Source organism: Eucalyptus grandis, chromosome 7 (genome assembly GCF_016545825.1).
Source record: "Eucalyptus grandis isolate ANBG69807.140 chromosome 7, ASM1654582v1, whole genome shotgun sequence".
Taxonomy (NCBI): domain Eukaryota; kingdom Viridiplantae; phylum Streptophyta; class Magnoliopsida; order Myrtales; family Myrtaceae; genus Eucalyptus; species Eucalyptus grandis.
Window position 1 is genome coordinate 53,512,134 of NC_052618.1, and position 18,597 is coordinate 53,530,730.

An 18,597-nucleotide genomic window follows, 5' to 3' on the forward strand; every position below is an offset into this window, starting at 1 on the left:
CAGCACACCAACCTCGTCTTTTGCCTTGATCGGCAGGAAGGTCTTCCCTACGTTGGGTGCGACGTGTAAAATCTTCCCTACGAGAACTGTAAACGATAGTTTATATGCTTTGAGTTTAATAAGAGTCCTTGGACGCAACCGATGATATAGAAACAGTAGAAAACGAATGAGTTCATTAACAATCACTAATATTTAGTCTAGAAATTGCTAAGTGCAGATATCTGGATACTCGCATTCAAATAACATCGCTTCCCATCGTTTCCAAAAGGAGCATTTCCAAGACAAGCTTGACATCAAGCGATTAACTATTTGAGTCCATGTCCTCAAGTTCCTGGAGCAAGAACCTTGTCATTTGCCAAGATGAAAAGAGAGACATGTTGGGAAACGGTACACGTACGCACGTGCAGAGACTTACTGACCTGACATGTTAGAAAAGGTCAATGGCTTGATCCAGATTTCATGGAAAGGCAAAATGACGTGAAACGAAACCAGATTGTCCTTTGCATGCAGAGTCACGAGTGCTTAACGTAAGATCCTTTGGAAGTAATGATCCCAATATCTGCACTTAAAAGAACCCATGAACTCATCAATGGCGTTCGATCACTAAGCGTATAAACCCCGTTTCCTCATTTGTTCTCTCCTTTTTTCGATTGTTTCCCTCTCTGGGGGTGGTCATGGATCTATTCATGGGCGAGCTAAATGGCAGGCTCAGAGTTTCGGTCGCGGATTCGACTATGATGTGGATTGTGCACGAGGCGATGCACAAGGCCCACGAGAAGGTCAAGTCGAAGGGCGTGATCTCGCGCCTCAACGAGATATCCAAGTTCTATGAACTGGCCGTGATTCAACTGGAAGGGTGTCTGAGGTTTGTCCAAGAAGAGGCAGATTCTGGCGCTCTCGAGACCCCCCACCAGGATCTGCTCACCGATTTGGCCGAGATCAGGAACCATCTCCAGGGCCGCCTCATAGAGTCGGAGATGGCGATCTTGGAGAAGGACGCGGAGTTGGCGCAGAGATTGGAGAGCGAGATCAGGCTCAGACAGGCACTGGACATGAAGGAGATCGAATTGGCTTCTTTGAGGAGCGAAGCGAAGCTTGAAAGAGAATCGAGGGTTGAGGGCGTTGAGGACTCGAGTTCAAGCAATGTCTGGGTTAGCGGTGGAGATGAGAGCGGAGGAGGTGAGTTTTGCGAGCTGAAGATTTCAGTGGATCAACAAGTGTTGAATATCAAACAGAAACTCGATCCTGATTACGATAATGAAGCGGTCGATGAAGCAAAAGAACATAGGAGTCCTAGTAACACGATGATCGAGCGAAAGGGCTCTGACATCAACACACTGAAGGAGACTCTGGATCTTGCTTTTGGGAAGATGCAGAGCGCCATTTCCTCCTCGCAGATGGGACCGGTGGAGCAAGAATGGAGGTGGGGCATCGAGAAGGATATCAACATCGTTTTGATAAAAGAATTCATTAGGGGTATTCAGGAGCATTGCGAGTCCATGGAATCGAGAGTCACAAAGCAAGCCCCAAGTACGGTGTTTGGAGAGGATTGGTCGAGTCTTATGCACGAAATCGCCCTGCTACGCTATGAACTCGGGTTTTTTATCAGCCAAAGTGATGTCAATTTTGTCGGGGAGGTAAGAGGGAGCGAGACATTATCTACCAAGACAAAGTCCGAAAACAGCACCCCAAAAGAAGCAAAGAAATTCCTAGGCAATGCTTTATCAAAGATCGGAAAGGAAGGCCATGAGAGGAAGCAGCGACAAGGATATGATGGAGAAGACGAGGAGAGCCACCTAGTTGCGCGGATGATAAAGAATCACGAGTCGATTATTCAACAAAAAAGTAAGGAGCTGAATTGGCTCGAGAGCAACATTTTTCTGAGAAAGGGGTCTTCTTCTAGTAGGAAAGAGAAGGATCCTAGTGGATTGAAAAGAAGGATCGAAGAAGTTATCTGGAGGTCGGAAAAAATCTTGAAGCGAGATGCGAAGCTAGGCAAAAGAATTAGCGACTACCATGTAGGTGCTTGCGAGGAGGAAAATAACCAAGAAACTATGTCCGACCAAGTGGAGGCACATGCGGATATTGTTGGAATTGGTGCTCGTGCAGCATCAATTAAACAAGGGGACAGAACTCGAGTTCCATGTGAAGTAGAGACAACGATGAGCAACGAAATAGGGAGGCTCGCAGAAGAAAAGGAGCTGATAGATTTGCAAAGCATTTTAGCGGATGAGATCTACATCACACTGCTGAAGTGTATGAAAAATGAATGTCGTGCTGAGTTGTTTGATTATGAATTAGATCTTCTGATAAGGCAAGGCGTACTCTGCAATATAGTGAAGGAAGCGACTTTCGAGCAGAGCGAAGAAATAGCTAGGAACAAGATGGAGTCCTGGATCAGGGAAGAGTTGTATTCTATATTTCTCCTTGAATCGACAAAATATCAGAGATGTGCTTATTGCTCGAAGTCGGAACTCTATGATGATCAGGATGTCAGAGACAAGGTCACATTCACTAAAAATCCTGCTACTCCCGTTCCATGGGATCATTGTTTGCAAGACCAGATGAATTGTGCAGTACATGCAGTCGTCCTACGCGAAATCCTAAAGGAACGGAATAATGCTGTCAAAGATTTTATAAATGAGATCCTTGTTACAGAGGAGATTGGTCATATCGTCTCCAGCGAGGTAATTAAAGATTTGGTTGAAGGTGCTAATTTCGCATTGAATTGCCATGGAGAGTTAAAAAATTGTATAGAAGATGTATTATATGAAGCTGCCGATCAAAGCACTGCATATTCCAGTTTAGAATGCACATTGAAGGAAGATGTCTACATGGTTTTCCTAAAAGAGACCACCAAAGAATGGAGAGAAAAGATAGATGCTTGTGACATTGAGAGAAGTATTTCTGAAAAAGAGATGCATCAGCTTGTCATTGGCAAGTCTATGAGACACACTCGTGATCGCCCCAGACAAGCTGAATCACACAGAAGAGTTACTGTTGTAAGCCCAGAGGATCTGGACGAAGATGAGGAATTCACGACCACTACAAATTCTCATTTCGAGAAACAAACTGAGATCAATATTCTCCAAGAGACCTCAATCAATGAAAAAAATGATTTTGCTTCTGAGAGGGGTCAGAGAGTACAAAACGAATCAGAATCTCCCTTCCGAACAGCAGGCAGGTGCATTCAACAGGCTCAGATTCAGGAGACTTTAAACATGGGCATCATCAATGATCGAAAGCCTTCCATGGTCGAACCAAAAGAAATCGGTTCAATGCAATTCATTTACTCACATTTAGCATCTCAACCTCTCCAGGAATTTTCTGAAGCAATATTGGATTTGCAGCGAACATTGCATGATCGTCTAGGGAAGAATATCAAGAGGTACTTCATCTAGTTGAATTCACATTGTGCCGTGGTGCTTGTGATATTAATCAAATTCGCCTATCCAAGTAACATGGAATCCCAACCAACAATCTGCGATGGATTTAGGGAAGAACCTGTTCATCCCGCTTGGTTCCTAGGAATAATCACATTCGGATGCATACACTCTCCTTGTTCAAAGTTGCTAGCACACAGCATGAAGCCTATTTCTTTCAATAACACAGAGGATTTAAAAGAAACTTCTTTACTCTTCTCTCAAGCGAAATCATGTAACAGTACCATGGTTCTTTACAGGCTACATGACATGAAGGGCCAATTACATGCCTCATTTGAACTAGTTGAATCACTCAGGAGAAGAGAAATACTGTACAAGAAAGCCTTCGTCAGGAGAAGCCAGAATCTTCAGAAGGCCGAGACCGAGGTTGTGCGAAATTTTCACTTTATTTCAGTTCTACCATGTTGTCCTTGTAAATGAAGTCTCCTCTAAGGAGGCTTGGATTCCTTCCACATCCAGATTTGACGACATAGGACTTCAATATTCTGTTCATATTTAAGTTTTTCTCCAAATTTCCTTGGAACAGGTGGATTTACTGGGAGATCAGGTGGACGCGCTTCTTGAATTACTCGAGACAATATATGCAAAGCTTCACCAATCCCCTGTTTTCCAGAAGCATTTCGAGGTAACACAATGTGTGAAATTTTCACTTCAGGGAGGCACAAACTTCAACCGGTCTACTCTGGTGATGATTTCAACGTTGCGCAACAGTTTCGAGGGACAATCTTGATGGTTGACCATTCGCTTCTCATGCATTTGCAGATCTCTGAAATTCTGGGGCTGATCAAGAAAGAGTTGATCAACCGGAAAGATCGAAGTGCCTAGAAGTTGCTCGAGGAGTTTGATATCCATGTGGTCAACCTTGTCTCTGGAGTTTACAGAGAAACGTGAAAACTTGGGATCACTCTTTTCTCAACCATCCATGAAAATGGCAACGGATAAATCGATTAAAGGTAGTTCGGACAGATTCACGTCGGCATCTATCGACTATGTTCTTGTTCATTCATGTTAAAAATTGCAACTTCCATTGAACAAGATATTTGACAATGACGGCTTTCGGGGGTCCCACTCCCCTAGATATTTGGAGCTCCTCCGGCATATTTCCTCCGGCTACGACCATTCAAGTCCAATCTCTCTCTCTCTCTCTCATGGCCACACCAGTACAATTCATGCCTCTCTCTTCGTGTACAGTCAATTCCGGCGAGCAAGCGCACTCGTACACTATCTGTCTTCTTCCATGGCTGACTCCTCGCCGTCGTCGGAACGCGAAATCGTCCGGTGACGCAATGGCTCTTTGCCATTCGTCTTCCTCTTCCCACCACTTCATAAGGCAGAGGATAAGTCGCTTCCACCGCGCGAAGAAGGAGGACCACGACCCGCCATGGCCGCGGGCGAAACCCGCTCGCGCGAAGCAGGAGAGCGAAGCCGTGGAGGTTGCGGAAGAAGGGTCGGAGAAGAAGGGAACGATCGCTGGTGCTGTTGCTCTGATAGTCGGTACTAGCATCGGCTCAGGAATACTCGCACTCCCTAAGAAGGCTGCCCCTGCTGTAAAACCTCCCTCCCTGCTAATTTATTTCCTTCTTCTTTTTAAGTGGCAACTTTCGTTGTTGATGTATTCCCTGGTTTTGATTACAAATTGTAGAATCTATGTTCTTGTGGCCTTCTAGTTGTTGGGTCTGTTCTCAGCTGTCATTGCGGTGGATTGAGAATTCTGCGCTTGAAATGGACTGGCGATGGCTTTTCTTATATTCGGTTGATGGTGAATTTTCCCCGGAGAAGAATTGTTTGCCGATTTTTCTGTTTTGAGTCTCGCTCTAGGAACAGTATGATGGTCAGTCAGGCGAAATGCTGATTGACCTGTATGTATAAATACAACAGGCAAGTTGGGTTTAGTGAGGAAAGATCGTGGAGCTAAATTGAAGTAGTTGAGATTACTTCGCATGGCGTCTATTAGGAAAGCTAAGCTTTTTTCTCTATTCGAAAGTAATGGAATCATTGGAATGCATGTTAATAGGATGAGAGTATTTAACGACACTCTCTTCGTATGTTCTAGGGACTGTTTCCAAGTTCAGTATGTATGATCTTGTGTTGGGCGTTTCTCTTGATTGAAGCGCTTTTGCTTGTGGAGATCAATGCGAAAATGTGGAGGAGAAAGAAGAAGATAAAGAAAGGAGGAGAGTATGAACTGGAGATCATCTCTATCAGGACGATGGCTCAGGAGACGTTAGGAAAGTGGGGAGGCGGTTTTGCCACGGTCACTTATGTGTTTCTGGGCTACACTTCCATGGTCGCATATTGCTCCAAGTCTGGCGAGATCCTTTTCCATCTTATAAATCTTCCAGCTTCGTTTGCGGGCTTCTTCTTCACCGCGCTTTTTGCCTTGCTCATATCAGTCGGTGGAACAACAGCCACCGATAAAGTGAACCAGTGGCTCACTGCGTCCATGATAGGTATGCTAGAAGCCTTTGCGATACGATAACTCTAGCTGAATTCTACCCACTAATTAGGCCACGACCTGCCATATGAGCAATCACTCGTGCATACATGTAGAAGGTGGCTTCTTAAAAGGCACTCGATTTTTTCCAACATGTCAAGTGATAATCAATAGACAACATCTGAATTTAGTTTCTTTCTCCATTTCATGTTTTAGACCCTGTAAACTTTCCCTGCATGTACACGCATTGGTGCCGCACTCTGTCTGATTATCAGGTTTGTTGGTGGCGATTGAGGCGCTTGCGGTTGTGCTCGGTGGATGGTCGGGTTTTGGGGGAAATGGAGACTGGGAAAAAGTTCCGGCGACAATCCCAGTGATGATCTTTTCTCTGGTTTATCACGATGCAGCACCTGGTAAAGATGATAATGAAAATTCTCACGCATTTCTGGAGAAAAAAAAAATGGGCAAGCTGTCGAATTGATTACCACTCATTTGCTGCAGTAATCTGTGCTTATCTTGGAGGTGATCTTAAGCGTATAAGGAACTCCGTTTTGCTTGGTAGTACTATTCCGTTGCTTGCTTTGCTAATATGGGATACAATTGCACTTGCTCTCTTGAACGATGCAAATCGAGATTCTGATCCTCTCGATTTGCTGCTGAGGTAACTCTGCCTTGGCCCTGGATCGCCTCCAAATAGGAAATTCTTCTGTGGCCAATATCTTCTAATCTTGAAGTAGCTTTTGTATTGGAGATGGTTGCAGCAAGTGATTGCATAGTATTTGTAAATATGACTCCGACACTGGTTTAGCTTGAAATGCAAATGTAAACAAAAGAGTAACTCTTTTCACAACCACAATTATGTTGAACCTTACGCTTACTTAGATGATATCTTTCATGTTTCACACATCCGACAAATCTACTCTAATCAAGCCTGTTTCACCTGGTACAGTGTAAGATGGAGCGGGGTTCCGTTGATGGTGGAGGCCTTTTCGCTACTGGCCATTGGAACATCACTAGTTGGTACTCTTTTGGGATTCTCAGAGTTCTTCAAGGAGCAATTCACAAACTACGAGCTTCAGTCGCCTTCAGTACAGATATTGCAGGTAATGGAGGTAGCTTTCTGAAAGAATCAATACCATTTTTGTCTTCTTCAAATTATCTAATTCGGGAAATAATGGGAATACCCTTGATATGCTTTAGCTTAATTTTTTTGCTGTTAAAGGAACCAAAGGAGGTCTTTGGGGTGAGAAAATGGTGGGACAGAAAGAAAATTAGCTTTGCGTCAGTAGCGATGGTCGTTGCTCCATCTATTCTGGTGTCGACTACAATTCCAGATGCATTTTCAGCAGCCACAGATATTGCTGTAAGTTGGATGAAAGATCGTTCTTAGCCACGCCTATCTTGAATATGTGTCATGTTTGACTATTTCAAACAAAATTAACCTTTGAATACACTAAATTAACTATGAAGGCGCAATGGACTGATTTTACTGTTTCCTGAAACTGTCAAAAGCATGAGAAATTTTAAGAGCGTAAAAGATGGCTGTGGAGAGAAAGTTACAATTTCTGTTTGGGCAATCCAACGTGCGAAGCTTGAGCCTTTGCTTTTCTAAATGCTCCATCCGTGATGTGATGCAGGGAGGGTATTGTATGACAATGCTGTATGGCGTTCTTCCGCCTGCGATGGCTTGGGCTATGCATCATTCAGAAGAATGCGATGACACCGAAAAGGATGGATTATCGAGAGCAAAGCCTGCACTCGTTGGAGTCGGTCTTTTTGCTTGCGGAATCGTGATGGAGCAAGTTCTTCAGGACGTGTTAGCATTCATATACCAATAGCAGGACGCACGAAAAACCCTTCAGATGAAGTTAATTGTAGAAAGTACGGTAGATTATCATCGGCATTCTTGTCTTTTCTTAAATCATTCTCCTGGGGCAAGTTAGATAACATCTTGGACGATGAATTTCCACTGGAAAGAAGAATTCAAGGAGGGAGATGCAGACGGCACGTTGGCAAAACATGAACAAGCGTCACCAGTTGGTCAAGATAATGACAGGATGGTCGAGGTTCTGCTGGGTAGTAGCAGCTCAGATTCGCCTCGATGTCAATTTAATTAACTGTCTGCAGTGAACGTGCAGTTGAGACATGGTGGTCTAAGTTTGATGTATTCAACAGATAATGATGTGACCGAAGCACACCTAACCCAAACCCATGTTAATGTCGCTGTTTAATTTCCATTGTTTCTTCTACGACGAGAAAACCCGCCTATGTAAGTAATTCTGGGGACCATGAACACGTCGTCTCGTTGATTATATTCCTTCGGAATGAACTAGCTGGTTAGTATTTGATTATGCCATTATGACACCGAATCCGGGGGGGCAGAGAGAGATGAACATTAAATCCTGTATTTCTCTAGTCGTGGCATAATAGAGTAGGACTAAAATAGTAGGATGTTGAAAACCCAACGACATTCAGGCCCAGTGTTTAAAAACAAGCCCAACATCACGAATTGGCTTCCATTTTGTGATTCCAAAACGTTGGTCTCGCTCATGCATCGGCCGAAGTCTCGTGTGCTGGGCCGCTTTTTGGGTATGCTAAGTGACATGACCGGCTACGATCGAGTACGAGGGTAATCAACTCACCGAAAAGTCCACTCGGAAGATAGGTCGACCTTGATGGGGGCACGGCAGATTCACATGAGCTCACGCGACAAGTCTCGAAAAGTAAAATTGGGCGATGGAATCGAGTGGAATGGAATGGATATTGGATGTATTGCTTTGGGTGTGTGCTAAGGTGATTTTAATGTGGGAGGGAAGAGGAGCGTATGGGGGAGGACTTGGGGAGGAGCAGATGACAGGGATGGCGGACAAGGATTGAGAGAGATAGATAGAGAGAGAGGGGGGGTGCAAATTTGTACGTGGAAGGAGTTAATGCGAAGGGAGGGCCGGCCAGGTAGACAGATAGCTTCGCTTGTCTTTTGTATCTTCTTTCAACGCGGGCTCCCTCGCTACGCTCCAAAATCCCCACGTTAACATCTCGGCACAGTTGTGAATTTCGGATGATGTCTTGTGTGTGATCGTGCTAGAGACGTGCAAGCCTCTTGAGAACTGTAGCCGGAGCTTATCTTTATTTCCTTTCCCCCTCCTTAGCGTCGGCGGAGGCGGGGAGGAGGAGGGGGTGGCGGTGGTTTATCTTCTTCCCAGTTCGTCCACGCCTAAACCGTTGCTTTCGATAGGCCGGTCTCGCCACTGTCTCAAGTTAGCATGTAGGGTGTCGACGCTGTGCACCGACGATTCGATGTGTCTTTCACCGTGTCGGGACGACGCGATGGGTTCGTTACCCATCGCGACCTAATGCCTCTTTTATGCCAAAATGAAGGAAATGAATCTCTCGTCACGCCCTTGGGAAATAGATCTGGAAGATCTGAAAATGCTTAAGTCAAAGAAACGGAGTTCCTGGGACTGGAACTACGAGAGCAAGAGTGGAAGGTCCCACGGCCATAAATGGTGGTCATTGTCAGCCACAAAATCACCAGATTTTTGCACATGCACACCCCCTCCCTCCTCCTCCTCCAAATGTAAATATTTCTTACCACATTGTTCAGTAAACGCCAAGATCAAATTCACATACATCAAAAAGAATCATTTTCCTTGTAATGTAACTCCAAAAATGTTATAAAACCGGTCAATTACATGTTGGTCTATTCATAAAGCGTAAAAAAGACAAAAGATGAAGTCAACTCCTCGAGTTCAACGTCCATTACTCATTATTTTCTTATAATTTCTTTTTTAACTTAAAGTTGCTAAAACTCATACATTCATATTTCATTTACTCTTTATTAATTTCTATATCACTAAAAATCCTAAATCGATATAAATCTAAAAATTGATTTCAATACGGTGCGCTAATTTGGAATTTTCTTTACACAAAAATCAATTTGAAGTAAATGCGATGCATGTATATATCTGTTAAAGGGTTTTCATTTTTGGTATTACCCTTTTTCCTCCTTTTTTGGATATTTGATACCTTATATTCCCATGCATTTGCTAATTAACACCCCAAAAGAAATATTACCATTCTAGTTTAATAAGAATTTATGAAAATTAAGACTACTCAAAAACTAAAAATCCTAAACCATACTTCATAATAAATCCGAAAATCAATACAAAAAAAAGGTGCACTAGTTTGGAATTTTCTTTAATGCAAAAATCAATATGAAGTAAATGCCGTACGCGTGCATTGATTTGAGGCTCTTGTTTTTGGTATTACCCTTTTTTCCTCCTTTCTAGGATATTTGATGCCTTATATTGCCATGCACTTGCTAATTAACCCCCCCCAAAAGAAATATTACCATTCTAGTTCGATTAGTATTAATGAAAATCGAGACTACTCGAGCCGCGTGTTAAAATTAATTAACCCCTGTCCTTTTGTTTTTCCACCCAATCATCACCAAGCCCCCGACAGGATATTCACTTTCACCTGACCGGGCCCCACCCGAGCAAAAGGTAATTACCAGTCACCAACGACCAAAAAACTCTCACTGTTCCAGCTCATCATCTTCGTCATTCGACTGCACTGTACTCGTCAGCACGTCAAGATGGGCCCCGCCCTCGGCTCCCTTCCCTACTCCAAGGGCAAATTAGTCCGAAATTATTTTATAGGCTTTGTTTGTTTTGCCAAAATTTAAATATTTAAAAAAATATTTTTTATTTATAACAATTTATACCTAAATATTAGGAAATTATTTCTTAAATTATGTCTATTTCGCCAAAAAAAAAAAAAAAATGGAGATGAACGAGGCCGGTCTCGTGTACGTGGAGTAGGCAAAGAGGGAGGGCGAACAGTTTCTCCTTTTCCAATCTAGTGGGTGGGTCTCCAGTCTTTAGCGTAATCTGGGCCCTACACGGGGAGGAAAGAGAGGAACAGTTGACGAATTCACCCCAATCTCGACCGTCAATCACGAAACGGGGAGAAACTGAGCACGCGGGGCCCGCGAGGGGGACCGGGCCCAGTCGGGGCCGTCGGATCCGGACGAGAATGAATCACCGTCGGTGGAACACACGGCCATCATTAGACAGCCTTAAACCCGGGGTTAGGGACATGATATTGCCGTCGCTCCCCGACCCGCCTGTCGAGTTCAGAGTGGCCTCGCTTCGCAATATAAAACCAGACTCCGCAGAGACATAGAGAGAGAGAGAGAGAGAGAGAGAGAGAGAGGACATGCTCTGCAACTGCTGCGGTCCTGTTTCCTTCTCCTCGGGTCCTTCGGGCTTCGCTTTGTCTCGGTACATCTGCCGCTCCATGTTTTCGTCGAGCTCTTGATCTTTCGAATTGAATGCACCGTCGTCTACCTACCCCACTATTTGCGCATATGTATCCCGGCGTCTGTTGACATATGCGTGTATTGCTGCTCCTGGGTACGGAGGAAATAAACGCACAAGCGCGCACGCAGTCAGCGGGAGACAGAGAGAGAGAGAGAGAGGCTGACGGGTGGGTCGTTCCTTCGTTCCTTTTCCTAGCAACGGACGAATTGACCGGAAGCCAGCTTTGAAGTGGGTCGTGCCGAGGGATTTTTAGTCGTGGGGAGACTTCGGATGGTGCAGGAATTTTGCGGACCGGCGATAGATGAACTGTGAGACCGAGGGCGTTCCGATGGCGAGCAATAACAATAATTCATCGGAGATGCAGGAAGAGCCGAGCATCGACACCGACAAGCTCAGCTACGAGATCTTCTCGATCCTGGAGAGCAAGTTCCTCTTCGGCTACGACGACCACAAGCTCTGGGTCCCCAAACAAATCGACCCGAAACCCGCCGCCGACCATAACGACCTCTCCTCCATCAAGAACCAGCGAGGCAAAATCTGCATCCTCGCCCTCGACGGCGGCGGCATGCGGGGCATCCTCCCCGGCAAGGCCCTCGCCTACCTGGAGCACGCCCTCAAGTCGAAGTCCGGCAACCCGGACGCCAGCATCGCCGACTACTTCGACGTCGCCGCGGGCACCGGCGTCGGCGGCATCTTCACCGCCATGCTCTTCGCCACCAAGGACCACAGCCGCCCTCTCTTCCGCGCCGACGACACGTGGAGGTTCCTGGCCGACCACGGGCGGAAGTTCTACCGCTCGCAGCCCGCGTCCAAATCGGGCGGGTTCCTGCGGAGGCTCCTGCGGGGGGGCTCGGCCGGCTCGACGGCGTCGGCGACGGCCGCGCTGGAGAGGCTCGTGAGGGATTCCTTCAGCGACGGGGCGGGGAGGGAACTGACGCTGAGAGACACGCTGAAGCCGGTCCTGCTGCCGTGCTACGACCTGACGAGCTCGGCGCCGCTCCTGTTCTCGCGCGCCGACGCGCTGGAGAGGGACGGGTTCGACTTCCGGCTCTGGGAGGTGTGCCGGGCCACGTCGGCGGAGCCCGGCGTGCTGGAGCCGGTGCAGATGAGGTCGGTGGACGGGCGGACGCGGTGCGTGGCGGTGGGAGGGGGGCTGGCGATGAGCAACCCGGCGGCGGCGGCGATCACGCACGTGCTGCACAACAAGCAGGAGTTCCCGTTCGTGCGGGGGATGGAGGACCTGCTGGTGCTGTCGCTGGGGACGGGCCAGCTCCTGGACGTGAGCTACGACTACGACAAGGTCAAGGCCTGGAAGGCCCGGGACTGGGCCCGGCCCGTGGCCCGGATATCCGGCGACGGGTCGGCGGACCTGGTCGACCACGCGGTGGCCATGGCGTTCGCCCAGTGCAGGGGCGGCGGCAATTACGTGCGGATTCAGGTAGCGTCTTCTTCCGCATTATTTTGCGGATATTTTTCCTTTTCTTTTCCTTGCATTTATTTCGCGTCATTACGGGTTTTTGGCGGGGAGCGTGTCCTGCTTCGGATGTGGCTTTCTTTTGCCGTCTCTGCTGCACGAGACTGTGTCAGCCAGGCTGGTATGGGACGATGATGCAGGGGACTTTTGTCTTGTCTTTGTCTTTGCTTGCTCTGATGTCATTCGCACGCTCCCGCGGGCATGCACATTTATGTTACTTGGATTTCGGTTGCTGGGGTGGCCAACCAAAGGACATTGCAAATCGGGTTTGGTCGAGATTCGAGAAAGTTTGCTCCTTAAGTGTTTTCAGTGCGCTACGTTTGACTGCAATTTGCGTGGCTAGCTAGATTGGCTCCCCATTCACGTAGCACCCCTTTCATCACATGTTGAAGACACCCTTCATTGATGGCTGCGCAAGACCGGAGTAGTAAGCTGATTAAACTAATCTAATTCACTGTCGATGCTAAATTCTATCTCTGCAACCCGGCATTTGTCTGATGTCTACGCGTTCCTCAATTCAGATGACTTGTTTCTGCCTAGTTTTGTACCCACTCCTGGTACATGGAATGGCATTCTTTTGGGTATTTTCTTCTCTTCATATCTCATTAATTCAAGCCATCAGAGGTGGTACCCACCTCCCATATGTATAGTCAGACTGAGATGCTCTCGGTTTCTAGATAGCCCAAAAAGAGATCTCTACTCTTTCCAGAATTAGCTCACTGCTGATAAATGAGAGGGCCAAGAGACTAAATTTATGTGCTGTCAGCGTGCTGAGAGGATGCTTCCGATTTTCCTATTTTCGTGCTTTCTGCTTGTGGTGGCACCTCAGATCCAGTTAAAAGCAAGTGGGGCTTACCCTTTAAGCTGCATCTGTGGTACTTTCTCTCAATTCTGCAAATAGTCTGGGACTTTTTGTGGGAATGGCAATGTTTTTAGGTCCTTCCTAGTCTTTTTCTTAGGCACAAGCATAAAACCTTCCGCACATTACCGACCGCCGTAGGAGCCCTTTCTGGTTTTTGATGCGTGCTGGCAAGCTGTCCCGTTAAAAGGAAGGCTACTGCAATTCGTGGAGTAGCATTTGCGGTGCTTAAAGAAAATGTTTCAAGTTTATGTTTTCTTGAATATATTATTAGCTTAGTTCAGTTGATATATATTAAATCTGTCTTAAAGTCTTTTGCCTTAGAGAAATTCATTCTGCTGATTAAATTGATTACTGGAATCTCATTGTGCATTTCTAAGTGTTTTTGCTTAGTAGTCTCCACTCTGATCACAGAATCATAATTGTGTTTTTTCAGGCAAATGGGCCCAGCATTGGTCGTTGTGGACCGAATGTTGATACAGACTGGAGTCCTAACAATGTAAAGATGCTGACAGGGATAGCAGAGGAGATGCTGAAGCAGAAGAATGTTGAATCGGTGCTGTTCGGTGGCAAGAGAATCTCAGAACAGAGTAACTTCGAGAAGCTCGACTGGTTCGCCGGAGAACTTGTGCAGGAGCACCAGAGGAGGAGTTGCCGAATTGCTCCCACTGTTGCTTTCAAGCAAGCTGTTCCTAAACCCACCTAAACTTAGCTTCGAACGAAACTCGGGTCCGACTCAGCACGAGAAGGTAAGCTTTCCTTTTCCAGGCAATATCAAGTAACTCTCTATCTACTAGGCGTGCGTGGGTTGGTAGAAGCTTTTTAGATGCTCTTAGTGCATGAAAATCCTTTCTTCCGCGTATCAATCTCCTAATAAACATGAGCACATTTGCATTTCGTTCCTCCACTTGGAGAGGGCTTCATTGAACGTGAATTCAGTCGAATCAGCTTCACACAGACATATACCCAAAGCCGAAGTCGCTTGTTCCTCAATCAAACTTGATAGCCACCAAGATTTCCCATGTCATTAAGAAAAAAAAGAAAACATTATAAAGTGGTTGTGCTAATATGTCCGAGGCTAATGAGGTTTCGGCACTGTTCTAAAATATGGGAAGTAGGTTTGAGCCCTTGACAGCTTCTGTCCTCTGTTATTGTCATCTTGCATTGGTGGGGATTCAAGAAAAAAGATCAAAACCCCGATAACAACCGGTGGTTGTATCACTGTTGTCCAAACCAGGGAGCTACGTAGAACCTTATGCCAAGGAAACGTGGGGTTCAGTCTCAATTTAAAAACCCAGGAAAAAGGAAGAAGGATGGGGTCGGGAGGCCCCTCACCGTGTTCCCCCTTGCCGACATCGGTTGTCCTAAAAGGGGCATTGTGGTCATTGTGTCATGCATATTTAGAGGGCCACCGAGAGGGCAAAGGCGGGTTTTAGGTATTATTTCTCCCTCTAGGACTGGCTTTTCGAGCATGCAAAAGCTATCAGTGCTCGAAAGGTACGGGGTGGGCTTCTTTCAGGGGTTTAGGGACCTTCAGATTTCAAACAAAATATTCATCTGAGAGTCTAAAGGGAAGTCCCACCATGAAAAGGCCGAGTCACCGCCCTGCTTTTGGTTTCCGGTTTCCTAGCTTAAAGAAAACTTTGGTGAGCCCCTAATGCAACACATGTGGCGTACGTATGTCCGTGCACAATCTTCCCGCAACCCTACATTGACCATTCCATGTTTGATTTTTTGGGTTGGATGGATTCGAGGGGAGAGCTTTTCTTGATCTGCTAGTCAATTCCGACACTTTTCGTGAACTTTATTCCGACCTGCTTATTTTAATTTTCGATGGCGGGGGAAACCCCATGAGTTGGATAAATTGATGAAATACCCTTAAAAAGTGGTAAAAAAATCCGGGTGTGAGTAGCCAGTTTTTTTTTTTTTTTCATTTTTCTTCGGAGGGAACTTTACCTTTTAAACTCGTGCTCCTTTTCTTTGATTAGCCTTTGTTTACTTGAGAAGCCTCTAATCCGTTCTCTTCCTAAACCAAGTAAGCATTATCTTGTGTTTAATTCCTGGAAGTGAACGAATAAAGAAAATGGTCCAGAGAGGGCAGAAATAATACCAAAGTGTCGGTGCACTTCTAACCCAAAGCTGTACCAAGAAACATTCTGGACGCCTGGGTCCTTGAGGGGACACACTGCGAAAGAGGAATGTGACTCACTGTTATTGGTCCCAAAAGAAGAGAAAGCAGGATCCCTAAGTTTGAAAAATCCCGGTGAAACTTGGTTCTGTTCCGGAGCCCGATGTATCAGTGCAGGGCCCCGTAGCTTACTCGCCGCTCCACCAAAATTTTGAGGCTTTCTAAATCCTCACTTTATTGCGCTTCAATTTAGGGGGTGCTTGCTGGGTGCTCTTTTCTTGTAATAGTGGACTGAAAAGGACGCTTAAGAAAACAATTCTTTGTTGCTTTGCTGATATACAGGTTGCAGCAGCAGAAGAGGCCAAAAGAGAGGAGGGAGAAACTTAGGGGGAAAGGAACAGAAGCTACACAGTCCATCCAGCTTTTACTTTTCAAAGGGAGGGAGGGATTGAGTGAGCTAAAGAAAGGGACAAATTGAGTGTAACAAAATTTGGGTGTTGGGAAGATCTTAGGTGGGATACTTTTGCCTGCCAGAGGACGGGTAGCGTGGTGTCCACTTTATAGCTTTCTACAATAGCAAGTAAGAAAGTAAGTAAAAACCAAAGTCCAAAGAAGAGCTTCTTCTTTTTTTCTCTCTTTTCTTTCTTTCTTTTTCTCTTTTTTTATTTTTTGGACGGAGAGTTTTGCAGAGTCAAAGAAGGATCACCTGCGAATCTCCCTTTTTTCTCTTCTCAGTTTGAATTTGGCAGGGCGATGTTGCTTTCTGCCTTCTTCATTTCGCCCTACCCGCCTTTGTTCTTTATCAGATTTTTTTTCCGTGTTTTCATCATCCATGCTAGACCCTCAAGGGGGCCTTGGATGATCTTGGGCTTGTTTGCTTTCTAGTCTACTTCCTATTTCTGGGGTTTTGTCCTCTGTAGATATGTAAGTGGTGAAAATAGCAGTTGCGCTTGGCTACCTTTGTGATTTTTCGAAGCAGCCAGAGACCCATGTCCTTCCCTCAGAATTGAATCATTGGCATCGCCCATACTCGGGTGCTGGACACTTATGTATGAGTTTGAATTTTTTTTACCCCAGAAAAAATCAAACAAGTAAAAGAAGGAAAATGAATATCCATGTGTAGAATCTCTCTCTGGTTTTCCTGTCAAAAAGTCCCTTGTGACAATTCATCATCTTTAATGGTTGTTTCGGCAAGAACAGTCCTTCCCTTCCTTTTTCTCTCTGTTTTCTATGGAGCGTTTGCGCGTGTGAAACGACCGTTGCCGCTTATTGACGCGTTATTTGGTATATAAACTTTATAGATCGATCGTGTCACATTTCCGCCGTAATCTTTTCCCAAATGCGAATTACGCCGGTGGTACCACCTTGCTTTATCTCCCCTTTTCTGGAAAGAGCTCTCGGTTGCTTCCGCATGCTCCGCCACTTTGGCAAGCATAATGTGTGCAAGAAGATAAGGGAAATGAGATGATTGAAACGCAGTTTGGACTCCAGAACGTGTCTCCCGCTGCTTACTTTACATGCATTGAAAGACAAAAACTGCGTGCTTTCACAGCTACCAAAACTGGAAATTCTTGCCAGAAATGATAAAACTACTCGAGCTAGAAAATGGATGACTTCGACACGTCATGATTAGGTTCGCACTGAGTCTTTCCAACTCGACTTACAGTCAGCATCCCTATCATTTCCCGATTTAAGATTAGCATTTTCGTTCTCGAGGACAAAACACGAGATTGTTCGAATCAGTCAATTATTAAACAGCCATTTCCTTATCTGAATTATCGAACATTACCTTCTCGACGGGGTAAGATCCCAGCATCTCGCAAATCACGTGCGTTCCATGAGGATAATTACCGAAAAGTCTTAAATATATTGTACCAATGTCAATTCAATATTAAACTCTTCAACTTAATCAATTTATTTATATATATTTTCACAATTTGTCAATGTAATCATTTCAATTAATTTTAGTTAGAAATCGTTAATGTATATGCCAACCATCTTACGTGACACACACAACGCTAACATGGATAATTTTTATAAATTTTAAATATGTTTTATTTTCCTCTTTTCCTCATCTCTCACCAAATCTTGGCTAAGCAAGGGCTGGGATGCCCTTGCTTGTGGCCAATGGGATAAGGCTACGAACCGACCGACAAAAATAAGAAAAAATAAATAAAAGAAAAGGATAATATTTAAAAAAATTATAATTATTGACATCAATATTAATGGTGACATGTAGACTAAATATTTACATCAATGATTTCCAATCAAAATTGATCGAAAGAATTACAATGGCAAATAGTTAAAAGATTTAAAATTAAATAAGCCAACTTAAAATATTTATAACTAGATTAACATCCGTATAATAAATTTAAGACTTTTATTTTTTATAATTTTTGCCGTGGGACAACTCTACTTCTATTAGTACGTCCCCAAGAGAAGCATATGCGACTGCAGATGCCAAGCTACTTCCGAATAACGGAAATATATGCGGCCATAAATTGCTTGGCATCGCTTGATTTGAGGCAGGATCGGATTGGACCAATTTGGTACACGTCAGGAAAAAATGTGACCTTCCTCCTGTACTTCCTTCTTACCGTCTTTTGTCTCCTTTTATTAGCCCAAGTCCTTTTGGCAGCATTGTATCTGAGCGCTGACACGACCTTCACGGGTTCGGTCGGTCGGTCCTCTCCGGATCGGCCATGCATCGGACGTGCATGCACCTACTCAATTTGCCGTTTGTACTAGATACTCAGCAAGGAAATCACGGGCTGAATTGAACATCGCTCGAGCGCATGTGCATTTGCTGAATGCTGACCTAAACCGGGAGGATGGTGGTCGAGACAAAGGGACAGCTAACAAACACACAGTAACTCCGAGGAAATCACGCCGGGTGAATCGGCTTTTTACAAAGGTTGTTGTTGCCTCTGTACGG

The 18,597-nt window shown here is 45.2% G+C and overlaps 3 protein-coding genes across 6 annotated transcripts; all 3 read left to right on the top strand.

The window, feature by feature from the left end:
* The first annotated feature begins 521 nt into the window (after positions 1 to 521).
* Positions 522 to 4,760, top strand: LOC104455836. 2 transcript variants are annotated; one of them, XM_039316584.1, is made up of 5 exons: positions 522 to 3,388; positions 3,683 to 3,809; positions 3,970 to 4,068; positions 4,206 to 4,396; positions 4,635 to 4,760. In XM_039316584.1, exons 1-4 carry the CDS (start codon positions 675 to 677, stop codon positions 4,266 to 4,268), a joined length of 3,003 nt encoding a protein of 1,000 aa, XP_039172518.1. In that variant the 5' UTR covers positions 522 to 674; the 3' UTR covers positions 4,269 to 4,396; positions 4,635 to 4,760. The 2 variants fall into 2 exon arrangements, with proteins under 2 accessions (XP_039172518.1, XP_039172517.1); XM_039316583.1 differs by lacking the exon at positions 4,635 to 4,760 and having other exon boundaries at positions 3,970 to 4,392.
* On the top strand, positions 4,410 to 8,085 carry LOC104454211 (tyrosine-specific transport protein). Of its 3 annotated transcripts, none has more exons than XM_039316586.1 (7): positions 4,410 to 4,990; positions 5,572 to 5,893; positions 6,153 to 6,290; positions 6,379 to 6,538; positions 6,827 to 6,980; positions 7,100 to 7,240; positions 7,515 to 8,085. In XM_039316586.1, exons 1-7 carry the CDS (start codon positions 4,490 to 4,492, stop codon positions 7,713 to 7,715), a joined length of 1,617 nt encoding a protein of 538 aa, XP_039172520.1. In that variant the 5' UTR covers positions 4,410 to 4,489; the 3' UTR covers positions 7,716 to 8,085. The 3 variants fall into 3 exon arrangements, with proteins under 3 accessions (XP_039172520.1, XP_039172519.1, XP_039172521.1); XM_039316585.1 differs by having other exon boundaries at positions 4,411 to 4,990; positions 5,497 to 5,893; XM_039316587.1 differs by having other exon boundaries at positions 4,854 to 4,990; positions 5,555 to 5,893.
* Positions 8,086 to 11,012: 2,927 nt separating this feature from the next.
* LOC104454210 (patatin-like protein 6) lies at positions 11,013 to 16,784 on the top strand. The gene is made up of 3 exons (XM_010068995.3): positions 11,013 to 12,639; positions 13,971 to 14,283; positions 16,005 to 16,784. The coding sequence occupies exons 1-2, from the start codon at positions 11,503 to 11,505 to the stop codon at positions 14,238 to 14,240; spliced, it is 1,407 nt and encodes a 468-aa protein (XP_010067297.1). The 5' UTR covers positions 11,013 to 11,502; the 3' UTR covers positions 14,241 to 14,283; positions 16,005 to 16,784.
* Positions 16,785 to 18,597: the final 1,813 nt, after the last annotated feature.